The 13668-nt window shown below is 35.2% G+C and overlaps 1 protein-coding gene and 1 pseudogene across 1 annotated transcript; one reads left to right on the top strand and one right to left on the bottom strand.

Moving 5' to 3' along the window:
• Positions 1 to 1485, bottom strand: LOC122133963 (DNA polymerase delta subunit 4-like). Its single transcript, XM_019069028.2, has 5 exons — positions 1330 to 1485; positions 826 to 927; positions 575 to 664; positions 267 to 378; positions 1 to 156 (listed from the first exon to the last, which is right to left on the bottom strand). The coding sequence occupies exons 2-5, from the start codon at positions 923 to 925 to the stop codon at positions 132 to 134; spliced, it is 327 nt and encodes a 108-aa protein (XP_018924573.1). The 5' UTR covers positions 926 to 927; positions 1330 to 1485; the 3' UTR covers positions 1 to 131.
• Positions 1486 to 1520: 35 nt separating this feature from the next.
• Positions 1521 to 13002, top strand: LOC122135864 (annotated as a pseudogene).
• The last annotated feature ends 666 nt before the right edge of the window (positions 13003 to 13668 follow it).

The following is a 13668-nucleotide window of genomic DNA, read 5'->3' as shown; positions in this document are numbered from 1 at the left end:
TAACCTTTGAGTATAAAATGTTTAATACAATTTAGTGTAATAAACAACAAAGTAAACATATCAGAACATATCAAAAACTTCAAAAGTATTTCTTTTTTTTCTCATCTTTCTGTCTTTTCTCCATCAGTTTTTCAGAGGGGATAGTCACGCCAGAGACTGAAACAGAAAGAAAATGAGTGTTATATTGACAGGCTTCGGCTGGTTTTTGATTGTATCTGCATGTGCAAAAGGGAGAGAGAGAGTATGTGAGTGCATATTAGTAATACCTCTGTGTGTACTCTGGGTCAGTGCTCTCCTTCAGTAAAATGTCTTTAATCTCCTGCGGGGGATTCAGCCCATGCAGTGCTGCTCTCTCCCATCTCTGCAGTCGACTGATCCCTAACACACAGACACTATTATATTTTATTTTTATCTTGAAAAGAATTCAAGAGCACAAAGTGACACGGCTGATATATTTCAGAATTTTATTGCTTTACAGACTACAGAAACCACAAAAAAATAAAAAAATATATAAAAAAATAAATACTGGCATAAAGTTCCACATAGAGATTGGTTAGTAAAGTTAAAAACGCACCTGTGCATGGTCCGAATTTCCAGTCCAGATCAAACTTCTTCAGTTCTTCTAGATCTTTTTCTCTTTCACTCAGTTGTGGCGGCTCAGGCTCTGATAAGTTATAACATTATTATAAATGCTGCTGCATCACTGGTGCATTTGCATGCTCCTCTAAATAGTTTGCACAGTTTAGGAACATGATGACATATTGCAGATCTCTGCTTTCACTGAAATATGCATATACACAAACAGAAACAAACGTCCTGTCCCACCTGCTATCGGCGGTGAAGGAGACTTGTCTCTCTTGCCCCCTCTCCTTGCCTTCTTCACAACCTTGAAGGTGTCGGTTATGAGGCCACGCTTAGGTGTCATATCTAAAAATAAAGAACAGTGGGTAACAGATTAGTTAACTTGAACTAACAATGAAATATATTATGTAGTTAACTGAAGTCATACAGTTGTAAATGCATACTGTTATTGTATACACAACACTTTTTATACGTTTTATGCATTTTGTTAATAGGAAACATCGCAGCAGCGCACAGTAAAGTATATATTTAGTCATAGATCGCGTATGTAACAAAGTAACCTACAAACAAATCATTTTGTGTGGGTTTTTTTTTTTTTTTTTTTTATTTTAAAGCATTAAAATGACCAGTAAAGGCTATTTTAACCATTGATCGATCGAACAACACTGCTTCCGACCGGACTAACGTTAAAGCTTTTGCAAAATTGCACGTACATCCCCTTACATATATATGAAATTCACGGCATACCTGAATGCTGCTAGGATGTTGTTGTCGTACGATAAATTACTTGCCAATGTTGACAGCAGTCTTCATCAATAAAACCGTTTAACTTTAGCTTTGTGACTCGATCGTTTACAAAACAGACGGACATTCAAAAGGAAGGGCGGGGCTACGCATAGCGTGATGGCGTCATGACGAACGCGTTACAATAAGCGCTACGCTCCGCAAATCTACGCACACTGGACTCGGCCTTGATCCTCTCGCCGAATAACAGTAAAACTTGATTCAAATATCTCACATATTTCATTTTATATGCCATAAAAGTGTTCGAAATAAACTAGTCCTGTTAGGAATTTACCTGTCAACTTAAAATGTGTCGTTCGTCACAAAACCAGAAAAATACCAGCCGCTATTTGATGCCAGAATATGGTAACGTTAGCTTCGCTAGCTCCATTTATTTGTTTAGATTTAGAAAAACATTTGAAGTGCCTCTCCAATATATTCAGATTCGCAAAGACTTATTTTATAGCGCAAAGCTAAATGACACCCAAATTAGGAAATTTCTATCACTGACCACACACTCTTGAAACGTTTTTTTTTTTTTTTTTTTTTTTACAGAACAAAATAACAAGACAAGCTACTCTTGAAACGTTACCGAATTCATAAAGCCACCTGCAGAGAAAAGAAAAATCTATATGAATACTGTATAATGTATATTTTTGATTTTACCTCTGCTGTCGCAGCTTTTGAACGTCACGGGTCCACTCTGTCTAAGCTGGAGTGGCAGACATGAATGAGACTCTGGAATTCAATGAAATTTATCAGGAGGTCAAGGGCACCTGGGTGAGTAGATGCTGCAACAGCCTGCAGTCTAATCTGAGATGTTCTTCTTGAAAACGTCTGACTGATCTCTCTCTACAGAACGATGGGCGCTTCGCTTCAGTAAGCATACAGTGGTGTATAAAAACAGTAAGACTGGGAAGGTGGACAGCATTCCGGTGCCTGAGCTCACTCAAGTCCAGTGGAGGAGAGTCTGTCTGGGTCACGGCATCAAGCTGTGCACCAGCACTGGAAACATCTACAAATATGATGGCTTCAAAGACACTGTGCGTCCCAGATACAAAATACTTTAAATAAAACAGATCAGTTTGCTCCACCCTCCACTGTTTCGTTCCATGTCTTAAATTTTCCTCCATCTCTTTATGCACAGGACCTTGAGAAGATCTCGGAGTACTTCAAAGCCAACTACAAAGTGGAGCTGATTGAGAAAGATATGTGTGTGAAGGGCTGGAATTGGGGTACTGCTAAATTTAATGGTCAGTGCATTCCTGATGCAACACCATTTCTGAGAAATGTATATTTTTTGTAGTGATCTTAATTCAGGTTTCTATGGGCTGTAAGATGATTTGGTACAGTACAGTATTAGATTTTTGACATTGTAATTCTAGAATTAATTAGTGGTTGACTGATACGATATGATTTCACCATATATATTTGCTGATATTTGGCACTTTTGTAATTATGGGCATTAACAAACAAGTTTTTCTTTTTGCCCGATAAGTGTCGCTTAACCGAGACACTTTGGAGTGCTTATTCTTTATTAATTTACTTTGTTTAACAGTTCTCAGGTGAACTAAATTCTTGGTAATAATAGAAAGAAATAATAGACTCCTATTATATAGATTACTAGATTACTAATACATTATTACTATTATTACTAATAGTACTAATAATAGAAAGGCAGACATATTTACAGTGGGGAAAAAAATTATTCCCAGTGCACACAGATTTGTATTCAGCAATTTCTTTATTTGTGAAAGATACTATAATATTAGGATTACAGAATCAAGCATAGCTAAGTATTAATATTTTTATTTTACAGGTTCATTTTTTTAATCAATTTCAGATAGTTTTTTTTAAATAGTGATTAATTTCTATAATTTGAATAATGTCTAATTTAGTAAATATTATGTAGAGAAAAAATACAAATTTAATTACAGCACTTGGTATACATGCATTACTTAGAATCTTTAAATAAAACATTGTGATATAATTTATTAGCTTTATATAAGCTATCAGCCATCCTGATTTTTAAGACACCGCCAATGGTCAGACTGTATTGGTCGACCACTAGAAATAATAAATCAATTCATAATAATTAATAGAAATAATTAAAGACTGTTAATAACTAACCAGCTTTGCACTTTAATAAACATAGCTTTCACTGCCATATCCATGTATTAAACATTTTGTCCTTCTGTGGCTTTTCAGGGCCGTTGCTTTCATTTGAGGTGAATGAGAGTCCTGTGTTTGAGATTCCGCTCACCAGTGTGTCCCAGTGTGCAACGGGAAAGAATGAGGTCACTGTGGAGTTCCATCAGAATGATGACACAGAGGTATCCCTCATGGAGGTGCGCTTCTATGTCCCACCCAGCACAGGAGAGGAGGGTTCAGACCCTGTGGAGGTAAGTGTGCATGCTTGTGTGTGCGCCACTACCTAACAGTGACCAACAGATGGCATAGTCTACAAAGTAATAATCATAATATGCCTATAAAGCAAGAGCTTTCAATCTTTAGATGACCCAAAATATGATCATCCTTGTGTGTGACATCCGTCCTAAAATTATGCTACACATTTTCATGTTAAAAGACTCAAATGAATATAATTTGAATAGAAAAAAATCACACTGTAAATGTATAAAATATTATAAAAATTATTTTTTTTTTGTTTATATTGCTTTATATAGTACTGTACTGTTAGATGTATTATTTATTTCATTTTCAAATTATTTATTGCAATATTATTTTAATCCATTGATTTATTTTTATTTGCATGTTCAGTTTGATCTGTTTTTCTCTAAACTTTTGCACAGACTCCAGTTAGAGCCCTAAAGTAAAATCTTTGCATCCGTAAAGCCCACTTCAACTGAAAAATAATGAGCTCACAGTACTGTTCTCTGCTGTTTTAGGCATTTGCTCAGAACATTCTGTCAGAGGCAGATGTCATTCAGGCTACAGGAGATGCTGTGTGTATCTTCAGAGAGCTGCAGTGCCTCACACCTAGGGGCAGGTACATATACATAAACATAACATCACATTTTGTTTTCTTATTAAAATATTATGTGAACTAGTGGTCGCCAAGGCCGATATTTGGCACTTTTCAAATATCGGCACTGATAAGTTTTTCTGCTTGGCCGATGTGTTCGAGGCGGGACTTTTATTTTGATTTCACACAGTGCTCACATTCTCCGCTTGTTCGCCATCATCGTTAACAGTTCTGTCTAATTCGGATAGAAGTCTGTCTAATAATCAGATAGAACAGTTAAACAAAGGAATTAATGTTTACAAAAAAGTATTATAACGTTTGCCTTTATATTATTAGTAATTGAAAGACAAACATTATAATACTTTCTTGTTTGCCGTCAGCATTCAGCAAATACGCATTTACATCATTTAAACAAATCTTTGAATGGCTAATGAACATTTAATTTAGCAAACCTTGCAAACTTAGTCAAATTCAGCTGTGAGATCTTTTGAAGATTACATTTTTATCCAGCATGATCGCATGTTTACTGCGTGACAGTCGGTCCGTGTGAATCGAATGCTTTAAACTTTAAACTCGTGATTTCAAATTATGCTGCGCTCATGCATTTTCCCACTGTTATTTTCTCTGTGTGCTGTATGTAAAATATGTGTTATTTGAAAAATATGATTCCCAATGCACACAAACTTCCCAGAATACTGAGTGCCCTGTTGGTTACAGTGTTTACTTCCTTTTTAATTATATTTTTATTAAATATTTATTTATTTGTGAAAAATACTTTGTCATCTAAAGTATAAGTATGTTTATTTTACACAATTATTTTTTAGTCCATTTGTCAAATGATTTAAAATTTCTTTAATATTAATAAAAACTAAAACCTAAACAATTACATCAGCTTTATATCAGATATTGGCCCCCCTGCTTTCCAAGATATCGGCATCGGCTGTCAAAAAAAACAATATCGGTCACCACTAATGTGAACTTGCAAAGTTTTTGATGGTTTTTGCTCTCTGTAGGTACGATATCCGCATTTATCCGACATTCCTCCCATTTGCATGGTAAGACATTTGACTACAAGATCCCATACACCACAGTGCTCCCGCCTTTTCCTGTTGCCTCATAAGGACCAGCGGCAGATGTTCTTTGTGGTGAGTGTGGCATCATAGTCTGTTAAACAATCTCTGCTTTCTGTCTGGATCCATTTTTAGGACTAGTATAACAGGGCTTTGTCTTTTACAATGATCTGTTTTCATGTGTACTAAATTTGAGAATTGTACTGATATAAGATCTCTGTGTCAATAGCTGCAACCTCCTGTCTGTTTCAGATCAGTCTGGACCCGCCTATTAAACAAGGTCAAACCCGCTATCATTTTCTCATTCTTCTGTTTTCCAAGGAGGAGGATGTCGATCTTACTCTCAACATGAACGAGTGAGTGAGAGTGAGTGAATGAGGGACACTGAAGGATGTGATGGATGTCAGAAATAAACTCTTTAGAAAGGTAGCTTTCTTTTATTTCAGCAAGGTTGATGAAACTAATTGAGATCAAGAAGTCATTTAGCAGATGCATTTTCCTAAGCAAGTTACAGTATAATTATTACAGGGGCAGTCACCTTTGAGCAACCTGAGATTAAAAGAATATGTCACTCAAACTTATACCATCATTTACACTCATTCTTCAAAATGTGTTGCCATCCAGCAATACGTTTTTTCTCTCTCGTGTTCTGCAGGGATGAGGTAGAGAGACGTTTTGAGGGGAAACTTCATAAAAACATGTCTGGCTCTCTCTATGAGATGGTCAGCAGAGTAATGAAGGCCCTGGTCAACAGAAAGATCACAGTGCCTGGAAATTTCCAAGGGTAAGCACTGCAAATATGTTTCAGTGAAAGAAAATTAGATTTTAAAAAACCAACAATTGCAAAAATACTTTTTTAATAAGTTTAAAAGTATAAATTAGCTTAACTTATTTTAAACAAAGCAACATATACCTAATTTTATAAATATTGTTAATATTATGTTTTTTAAAGATTAAAAAAACGTTGTTAAAGAGTATAAAATACATAAATATATACAATATACACCAAAATGCTCTTCTTTAATATCTGATATCTTGCTGATTTATTTTTTAATAGTAATTTGAACAAAAGATTCAGATACACTGCTGTTCAAAAAGTTTGGGGTCAGTTATATTCAATATTTCAGTTTTTAAAAGTCTCTTATACTCAACAAAGCTGCGTTTGTTTGATTAAAAATACAATAAAAAAAACACAAAATTACAAAATACTATTAAAATGTAAAAAAAAATTTTTTTTTTTTTTTTAATATGTTTTTCAATGTAATTTTACTCATGTGATGCAAAGCTGAATTTTCAGCCTCATTATTCCAGTCTTCAGTGTCACATGATCCTTCAGAAATCAATCTAATATGCTGATTTGGTGCTATAGAAACATTTCTCGTGGTTATCAATGTTGGGAACAGTTGTGCTGCTTAATATTTTTCTGTAAACCATGATATATTTTTTTAGGATTATTTGATGAATAGAAAGGCATAATTTATTTGAAGTAGAATTTTTTTGTAACAATGTGAATTTCTTTGCTGTCAAATTTGATCAATTTAATCCATCCTTTCTGCATAAAAGTATGCATTTCTTTAAAAAGTTTCCAATATTAGTGTATATTCTGGAATTATGTAGTAGAACAAACAGTAATATCTATACAAATTCAGTGAAGCCTGTATTTTTGTGAAAAACACCTTCTGATGTTATTTCTCTCTCTCTTCTCTCTAGTCACTCAGGTGCTCAGTGTATAACGTGTTCATATAAGGCCAGTTCAGGGCTGTTGTATCCTCTGGAAAGAGGTTTCATCTATGTGCACAAGCCCCCAGTGCACCTGCGCTTTGAGGAGATCGCCTGTGTAAACTTTGCTCGTGGAACCACCACCACCCGCTCCTTTGATTTCGAGATCGAGACCAAGCAGGGAAATCAATACACCTTCAGCAGCATCGAGAGGTACCCATGAGCCCAATGTTAGTCTCGTCCAATTGTTGAGAACATAGCTTTGTGGGAACTAGACCACACCAGTAATGAAAAGGCCAGTGTCCATATCCTGTTTTAGGCACTTCCTGCCATTATGTCCTTAAGCACTTACCCCCATCTGCCATGGAAGGTCTGTGCTGCCTCTTTGTGGTGTTTTTATTTGTTATTCTGAAGTAAAATTGCCCCTGTCTTTTAAGTGACCTGACCCCTTCTACATTAGATGTTAAGGGAAAAAAATCAAAGCTACTTTATGCACATTAAAGTATTTTCAATTTAACACACATTATGACTGAATCAATACACCAAGGCATCAGTTAAACACATCACACTAATGTGTGAGAAACAACACTTTCTGCAAAACTATAAGGGATAGTTATACAAAAGTTTGTGTTTTTGTCCATTTTATCCAATGCAATATTCGACCCCACTGACTTCCATTGCGTGGACAAAAAAAAAAAAAAACACTTGAGAATTCTTTAAAAATATATTTTGTGTTCCACTGAGGAAAGTTTGAAAAGACATGAGGATGAGTAAACAATGACAGGTCATTTTTGAGTGAACTTCAACACACTTTTGCACTACATTCTGGTATGTTATTTTTGTAAAAATGCTACACACAACTCTCATTGTTCTAGCTACTATATAAAAACATATCTCACTAAAACATTCAAAATTTTCCTATATAACATACTAAAAATAGTTATTCAATTACAAAATTGAATAGAGAGGTCCACACCACAGCTATAATGATAACAACAGAGAGGAACACTATTGATTGAATCACTTTCCTCTTTTTTTCCCAGCTTATGAATGAAACCATTGAGAGCCAATCAGAATCCATGCAACTTATAAGAGCTCAAGAATTTAAGATGACAAAACCACAGGACACACTTATAATAAACTTTAACGTTATCATCCATTGGTGTGGAAGCTAATATGTGACCCTGGAACACAAAAATAAGGGTCAATTTTTTGAAATTGAGATTTAGTAAAAATCTCAAAGCTGAATAAATAAGTTTAATATTGAGTAAATGTTTGTTAGGATAGGATAGTATTTGGCCGAAATAAAACTATATGAAAATCTGGAATCTAAATATTGAGTAAATTGCCTTTACGGTTGTCCCAAATTAAGTCCTTAGCAATGCATATTACTAATCAAAAATGAAGTTTTGATATATTTACTTTAGGAAATGTACAAAATATCTTCACTTAATATCCTAATGACTTTTGGCATAAAAGAAAAATTTAATAATTTTGACCCATACAATGTATTGTTGGCTATTGATACAAATATAAACTTGAAATTATTTTCTAAAGCGAAGCGGAAATTGTGTATGTTGTTATCGTTCTTGGTGTGAACAAGCTTTTAACTCACTAAAAGAGTCTTTTTCCTCTGTTTAATCTGCCTCTACCTTCTTCTTCAGGGAGGAATATGGGAAACTCTTTGACTTCGTCAATGCTAAGAAGTTAAACATCAAGAACAGAGGCTTCAAAGAGGTACGTATACAGTTCTTCTTGTTTCCTATCAATCAGTACATAATATTCATCCACTTAGACATGTCTATAGACACCTCACACCGTGGACGGACACTTATTCTACTCTTTGTGTTTGTGGTGTATGTCTGTATTTGTGTTCATGTAGAAAAAGGTTGGTATTGCCCTGCAGTTTGGTCTGGTGTCGGTGCTTCAGTAACTTGCTTGCATGGTGTTTATTTGCGTGTCTCAATCACAACCCGAGTGTCAAATGTGTTCTTTCATATCTTTGATGGCTTAAGGCAGATGTCTCATCCACCAAAATGTGGAAAGGCTGACTGCCCTTAATGATTTGACCAGCTTAACGCTGTGTTCAGATCACACAGACTTACATTAAGACCACAATAATATTTTGTCTGAAATCTGAATATAATTTTGTGGTCACTTTACGAGAAAACCTTTTGTATGCTAGATAATTCTGTGTGCAATGAAGACAGCATTGCTCAAGGGAGTGCTTTTGAATGAGTTAACACTGATTGCTTATATGAATGTGTGTGTGTGTGTGTGAGAGAGAGAAAAAAAGGCTGGTGAGTATGAGAACATGAGTGGGTTTGAAATCTTTTGCTTGGAGAGGGCTTTCCTGTGTCTGCTTTGTTACAAATACTAAATACTAATGACATTTATATATAGCACTGATGTTTTAATTTGTACTCTGTCAGGGTATGAAAGGTAATGATAACATGTACAGTGACTCAGACGACGACCAGCATGATGCATACCTGGAGCGCATGAAAGAAGAGGGCAAGATCCGTGAGGAGGCCAATGACAGTGACGACTCAGAGGGCGAGAGTGGTGAGTGGCAGCTATTTTTAAATGCAACAAGTATATAAAATGGCACAATAAGACACAAAAGAAACTCAGATAGGTACTTCAGTTTCTGTAGTATTTATTCTGTTAGACATAAATGAAAAACTTGCCAACACTTTATTTCGATTGTGTCTTTGTACTGTTACATTGATTTATCCTGTTGTTTGAAATTATATTTTTTTTGTTTTGTTTTGTTTTTATTTATTGTTGACGATTTATTATTCTTCTATAAGCTTGATAACTTTGTGACCATATTGCCCACCCCTAGATGCAGGTGTTTAGATGTCAAAAATGATAGTAATATGTTTTGTGTGAAACAATAACATTTGATTTTTTTTTTTTTTTTAGATGAGTCTTTTAATCCCGGAGAAGAAGATGATGAAATTGCAGAGGAGTAAGAGGCTTTGTGTTGATATGCCACAGTTTTAGCAAAGGCAAATGTTATTATTATTATTTATTTCTCATACATGAAAAAACTCTTAAATGTAAGTATTAAACTCTAAGTGTATAGTTTGTGCTGCATCGTTTAAAAAAACCTCTTGATACCTCAAATCACATGGCTTGTTAAGGAGAGAGTTAAGGCGGGACTCTATAAAACCACCCAGAATACCCTATCAATGATATTTGATACTAAAAACCACTCAGAACACCTTAATGTTGAGGCAGCAAGCATGCTTACACTTTTTAATGGTAAGGGTGATAAATCATTAAGTCATATTTGTGTGTCAGGTATGACAGTAAGGCCTCTGCCAGTGAAAGCAGCGCTGATGACGGTGACAGTGATGGCAATCGGAAGAAGAAACCAGCCAAGAAAGCTAAATTTGTAAAAGAAAGAAAACCACGAAAGAAAGAGGTGAGAAGAGGGAAGGATAAAACATGTGGGTGACAGAGTTTGCACACTGGTTATTTACATTCATTTCAAGTACATTTAGTAATTTTTTTTTTACTCTCAAAATTCAATGCTGCTTGTGTGTTCTTGTGTGTAGAAAAAGGCAAAAGACAGCAGCGCCCCCAAGAGGCCAATGAGTGCCTACATGCTCTGGCTGAACTCTAGCAGAGACCGCATTAAATCAGAGAACCCGGGCATCTCTATCACAGAAAACTCCAAAAAGGCTGGAGAAATGTGGAAACAACTTAACAAAGAGAAGAAAGAGGTGACAACCACTCTCTACCACTGGCACATTCAGTGGACTTTCCACAATATTAAAGGGATAGTTCACCCAAAAATGAAAATTCTGTCATTAATTACTCACCCTCATGTCGTTACAAACCTGTAAGACCTTCGTTCATCTTCAGAACACAAATTAAGATATTTTTTGATGCATTCCGAGAGCTTTCTGACCCTCCCACAAACAGCAAAGATCCTTAGGCTACGTCTACATTAATCCGGATATATCTGAAAACAGCGTTTTCGTTTTAAAACGCTCTCCGTCCACACTAGCATTTTCAAGCGTTTTTCAAAAGTGTCTCATCCACACAGAAACATCAGAAAAAGTTAAATTCGCTTTATGCGCATGCGTAAAGCCTCAAAAAAGCTCACTGCAGATTATTCACATGAAACAGACATGAAACGTTTTCATGCAGTTTTTCTGACAGGAAATTTTAATATATATTTTATTTACGAAAAGAACTCACCATTCACTGACGCGTCCAGGTCGCACACACTCACGATTGAACGTCTGATCTATAACGCAACTCGCGATCGCGAGTAAATTTGCTTTCATCTTTGCAGGACTGTGATATGAAGAGTGTACAAAGTAACACATATAGCAATAGTGTGAAAGTGAAAGTTTTGTTTCTCCTTCGGTCTCAATTTGAACTTGAACTGATATCTCGTCTTTCCACCAGGAGTGGGAAAAAGAAAGCAGAGGAAGCAAAGAAAGAGTATGAACGAGCAATGAGAGAGTACAAGGAGAGTGGAGGAGGCTCCTCAGGCAGCTCAAAAAAGTACTCAAAATATTCACTACTTTGTCCTGTGCCTCACTTTGAATGGACATTTTATTTAATCACCATCATATTGTTCCAAAATATGATCTTAGCATTAAGTAACTGGCTATTTCTTACCATTTCCCCACATTTCATTCCTGAAGGGAGAGGAAGAAGAAAGGAGGGAAGAATGAAGAAAAGAGGAAAAGGAAGTCAGGTGGTGGAAGGGAAAAAGAGAAGGAGCGAGCTACAGGCAACGACAGCTTTAAGAGTCGAGAGTTCATATCCAGTGAGGAGAGCTCATCAGAGTCAGACAAAGGCAAAAGACGGAAGCGCAAGGTAACACACTAACACACACTTCACAAATTTGTTTCATTCATTAACATAGTTACAGCAACGGTGTTTTCCATAGTATCTTTACTGGTGGGTAAATGAATAGGTGACTGCTCAGAAAAAGATTACAGAGTATTGCATACATCACATCCTGAGAAGTTAGGCTGTCAGAATTGGTGTATTTCTTGAATAACAGATTTGTTTTGCACACATTGCCTTCTCAGTTTCATTAGGGGTGGTCACTTTATATTACAAGTGAATTTCATTCATATGTATGCGAATGCGGGACAGCGAAACGCAAGCTCAGGTGAAAAAGTTTCGCATTTCACTGAATTATCATATTCAAGTTTGGTGAACTCTAATATTTAAATTAATATCATGACTGATGCAATGTCCAAAGAAATTTAGCATGCTCAAAGTCTAGTGTGACCACAGCTTAACAAGCAGTCATTTTTTTCAATCACATGTTGCCTACATCTTACTATATCGCATGTAAATTAAGCATAATGCAAAATTCTGTCCAAATTTTGATACACAACTAATGAATTCTTTCAAGATTTACCTCAATAGGAATTTAAAAAGTGCAGTTTAATAAACGTAATAATATATAAACTTTTTTTTTTAAGAGTTAAAATTAAGAGTTTTGTTTAATCTAAATTGTGTTATTGTAAAATAATTAGTCCACACTGATTTAGATAAAAAAAAAATATTCAAAATTTAGATTCTAACCTTAATATGAAACACATTTGTGTGTAGTTTTTATAATTGATACATCCAGAATTCTTGACACTTTTTGACTATTGATCATTTGATTTTCTTTATTTAGTTTTAATCTTATACAAGAAGTATAGTCATTGTCTCCCTGTCACTCTCTGTTGGTGCTATTTTTTTATACAGGGGTCTGATGTTGAAGAGGAAGTGGCCAGCACACCGCCTAGCTCTGAAGAGTCCGGCTCAGACTAAAAGACACTAATGACAGACACATTAAAAGGGGAATGGAAGAAAAACCCATTTCCCTTTCATCATTATAGTGAACATGACCTGATGAAGTCCTGATACAGAACATATTACAGCAAAACATCTTTAAGTTATCATAAACTCTTTTGTATATACTTTTGGTAGTGTTGACATTAATGGAATAGTTCACCCAGAAATGAAAAATTCTGTCATTATTTACTTACTATCATGTAAGTAAAATGTATGCTATATTTTGCACCTTAGCTCTCCTTGGCTCATTCACGAAAGTAGCAGCGATGTCTTTTTCATCAACAAATCATTCTTTTGAGCTATCTTTTTTTTTTAGTGAATCAGCTAATCCTATTCACAAAATAGGTTTGAATGTTTCATTCCTGAATCAGCCAATTTTTATACTGCTGGTTGATTTTTCATTCTTTTCTGAAGGTTTTATGCTTAATTCCCTATTCATTCCAGTTTCGGGGAAAAGAGTTTTGGAACAAAACATGGGTGATCTATTTCTTTAAAATAGTGTGTATTTTATGTTGTCCTGTCCTTGTTTAGATCCCTGCTTGTACAGAGATATTTTACAGTGCTGCTTTCCAAACACAACAGACGTACCGTATCTTTGACACAGCTGCTGAGCATGCTCTATATGTATTTGCATTTAAATAACAAGTTATGAAAATAATTGCTTAAATGTAAAAATCTTTTTTACATTTGTATTCATCCTGTATT

The sequence above is a fragment of the Cyprinus carpio genome, chromosome B1, assembly GCF_018340385.1.
Source record: "Cyprinus carpio isolate SPL01 chromosome B1, ASM1834038v1, whole genome shotgun sequence".
In the NCBI taxonomy this organism is placed as follows: Eukaryota; Metazoa; Chordata; class Actinopteri; order Cypriniformes; family Cyprinidae; genus Cyprinus; species Cyprinus carpio.
This window is presented reverse-complemented; position numbering and strand designations above follow the sequence as displayed.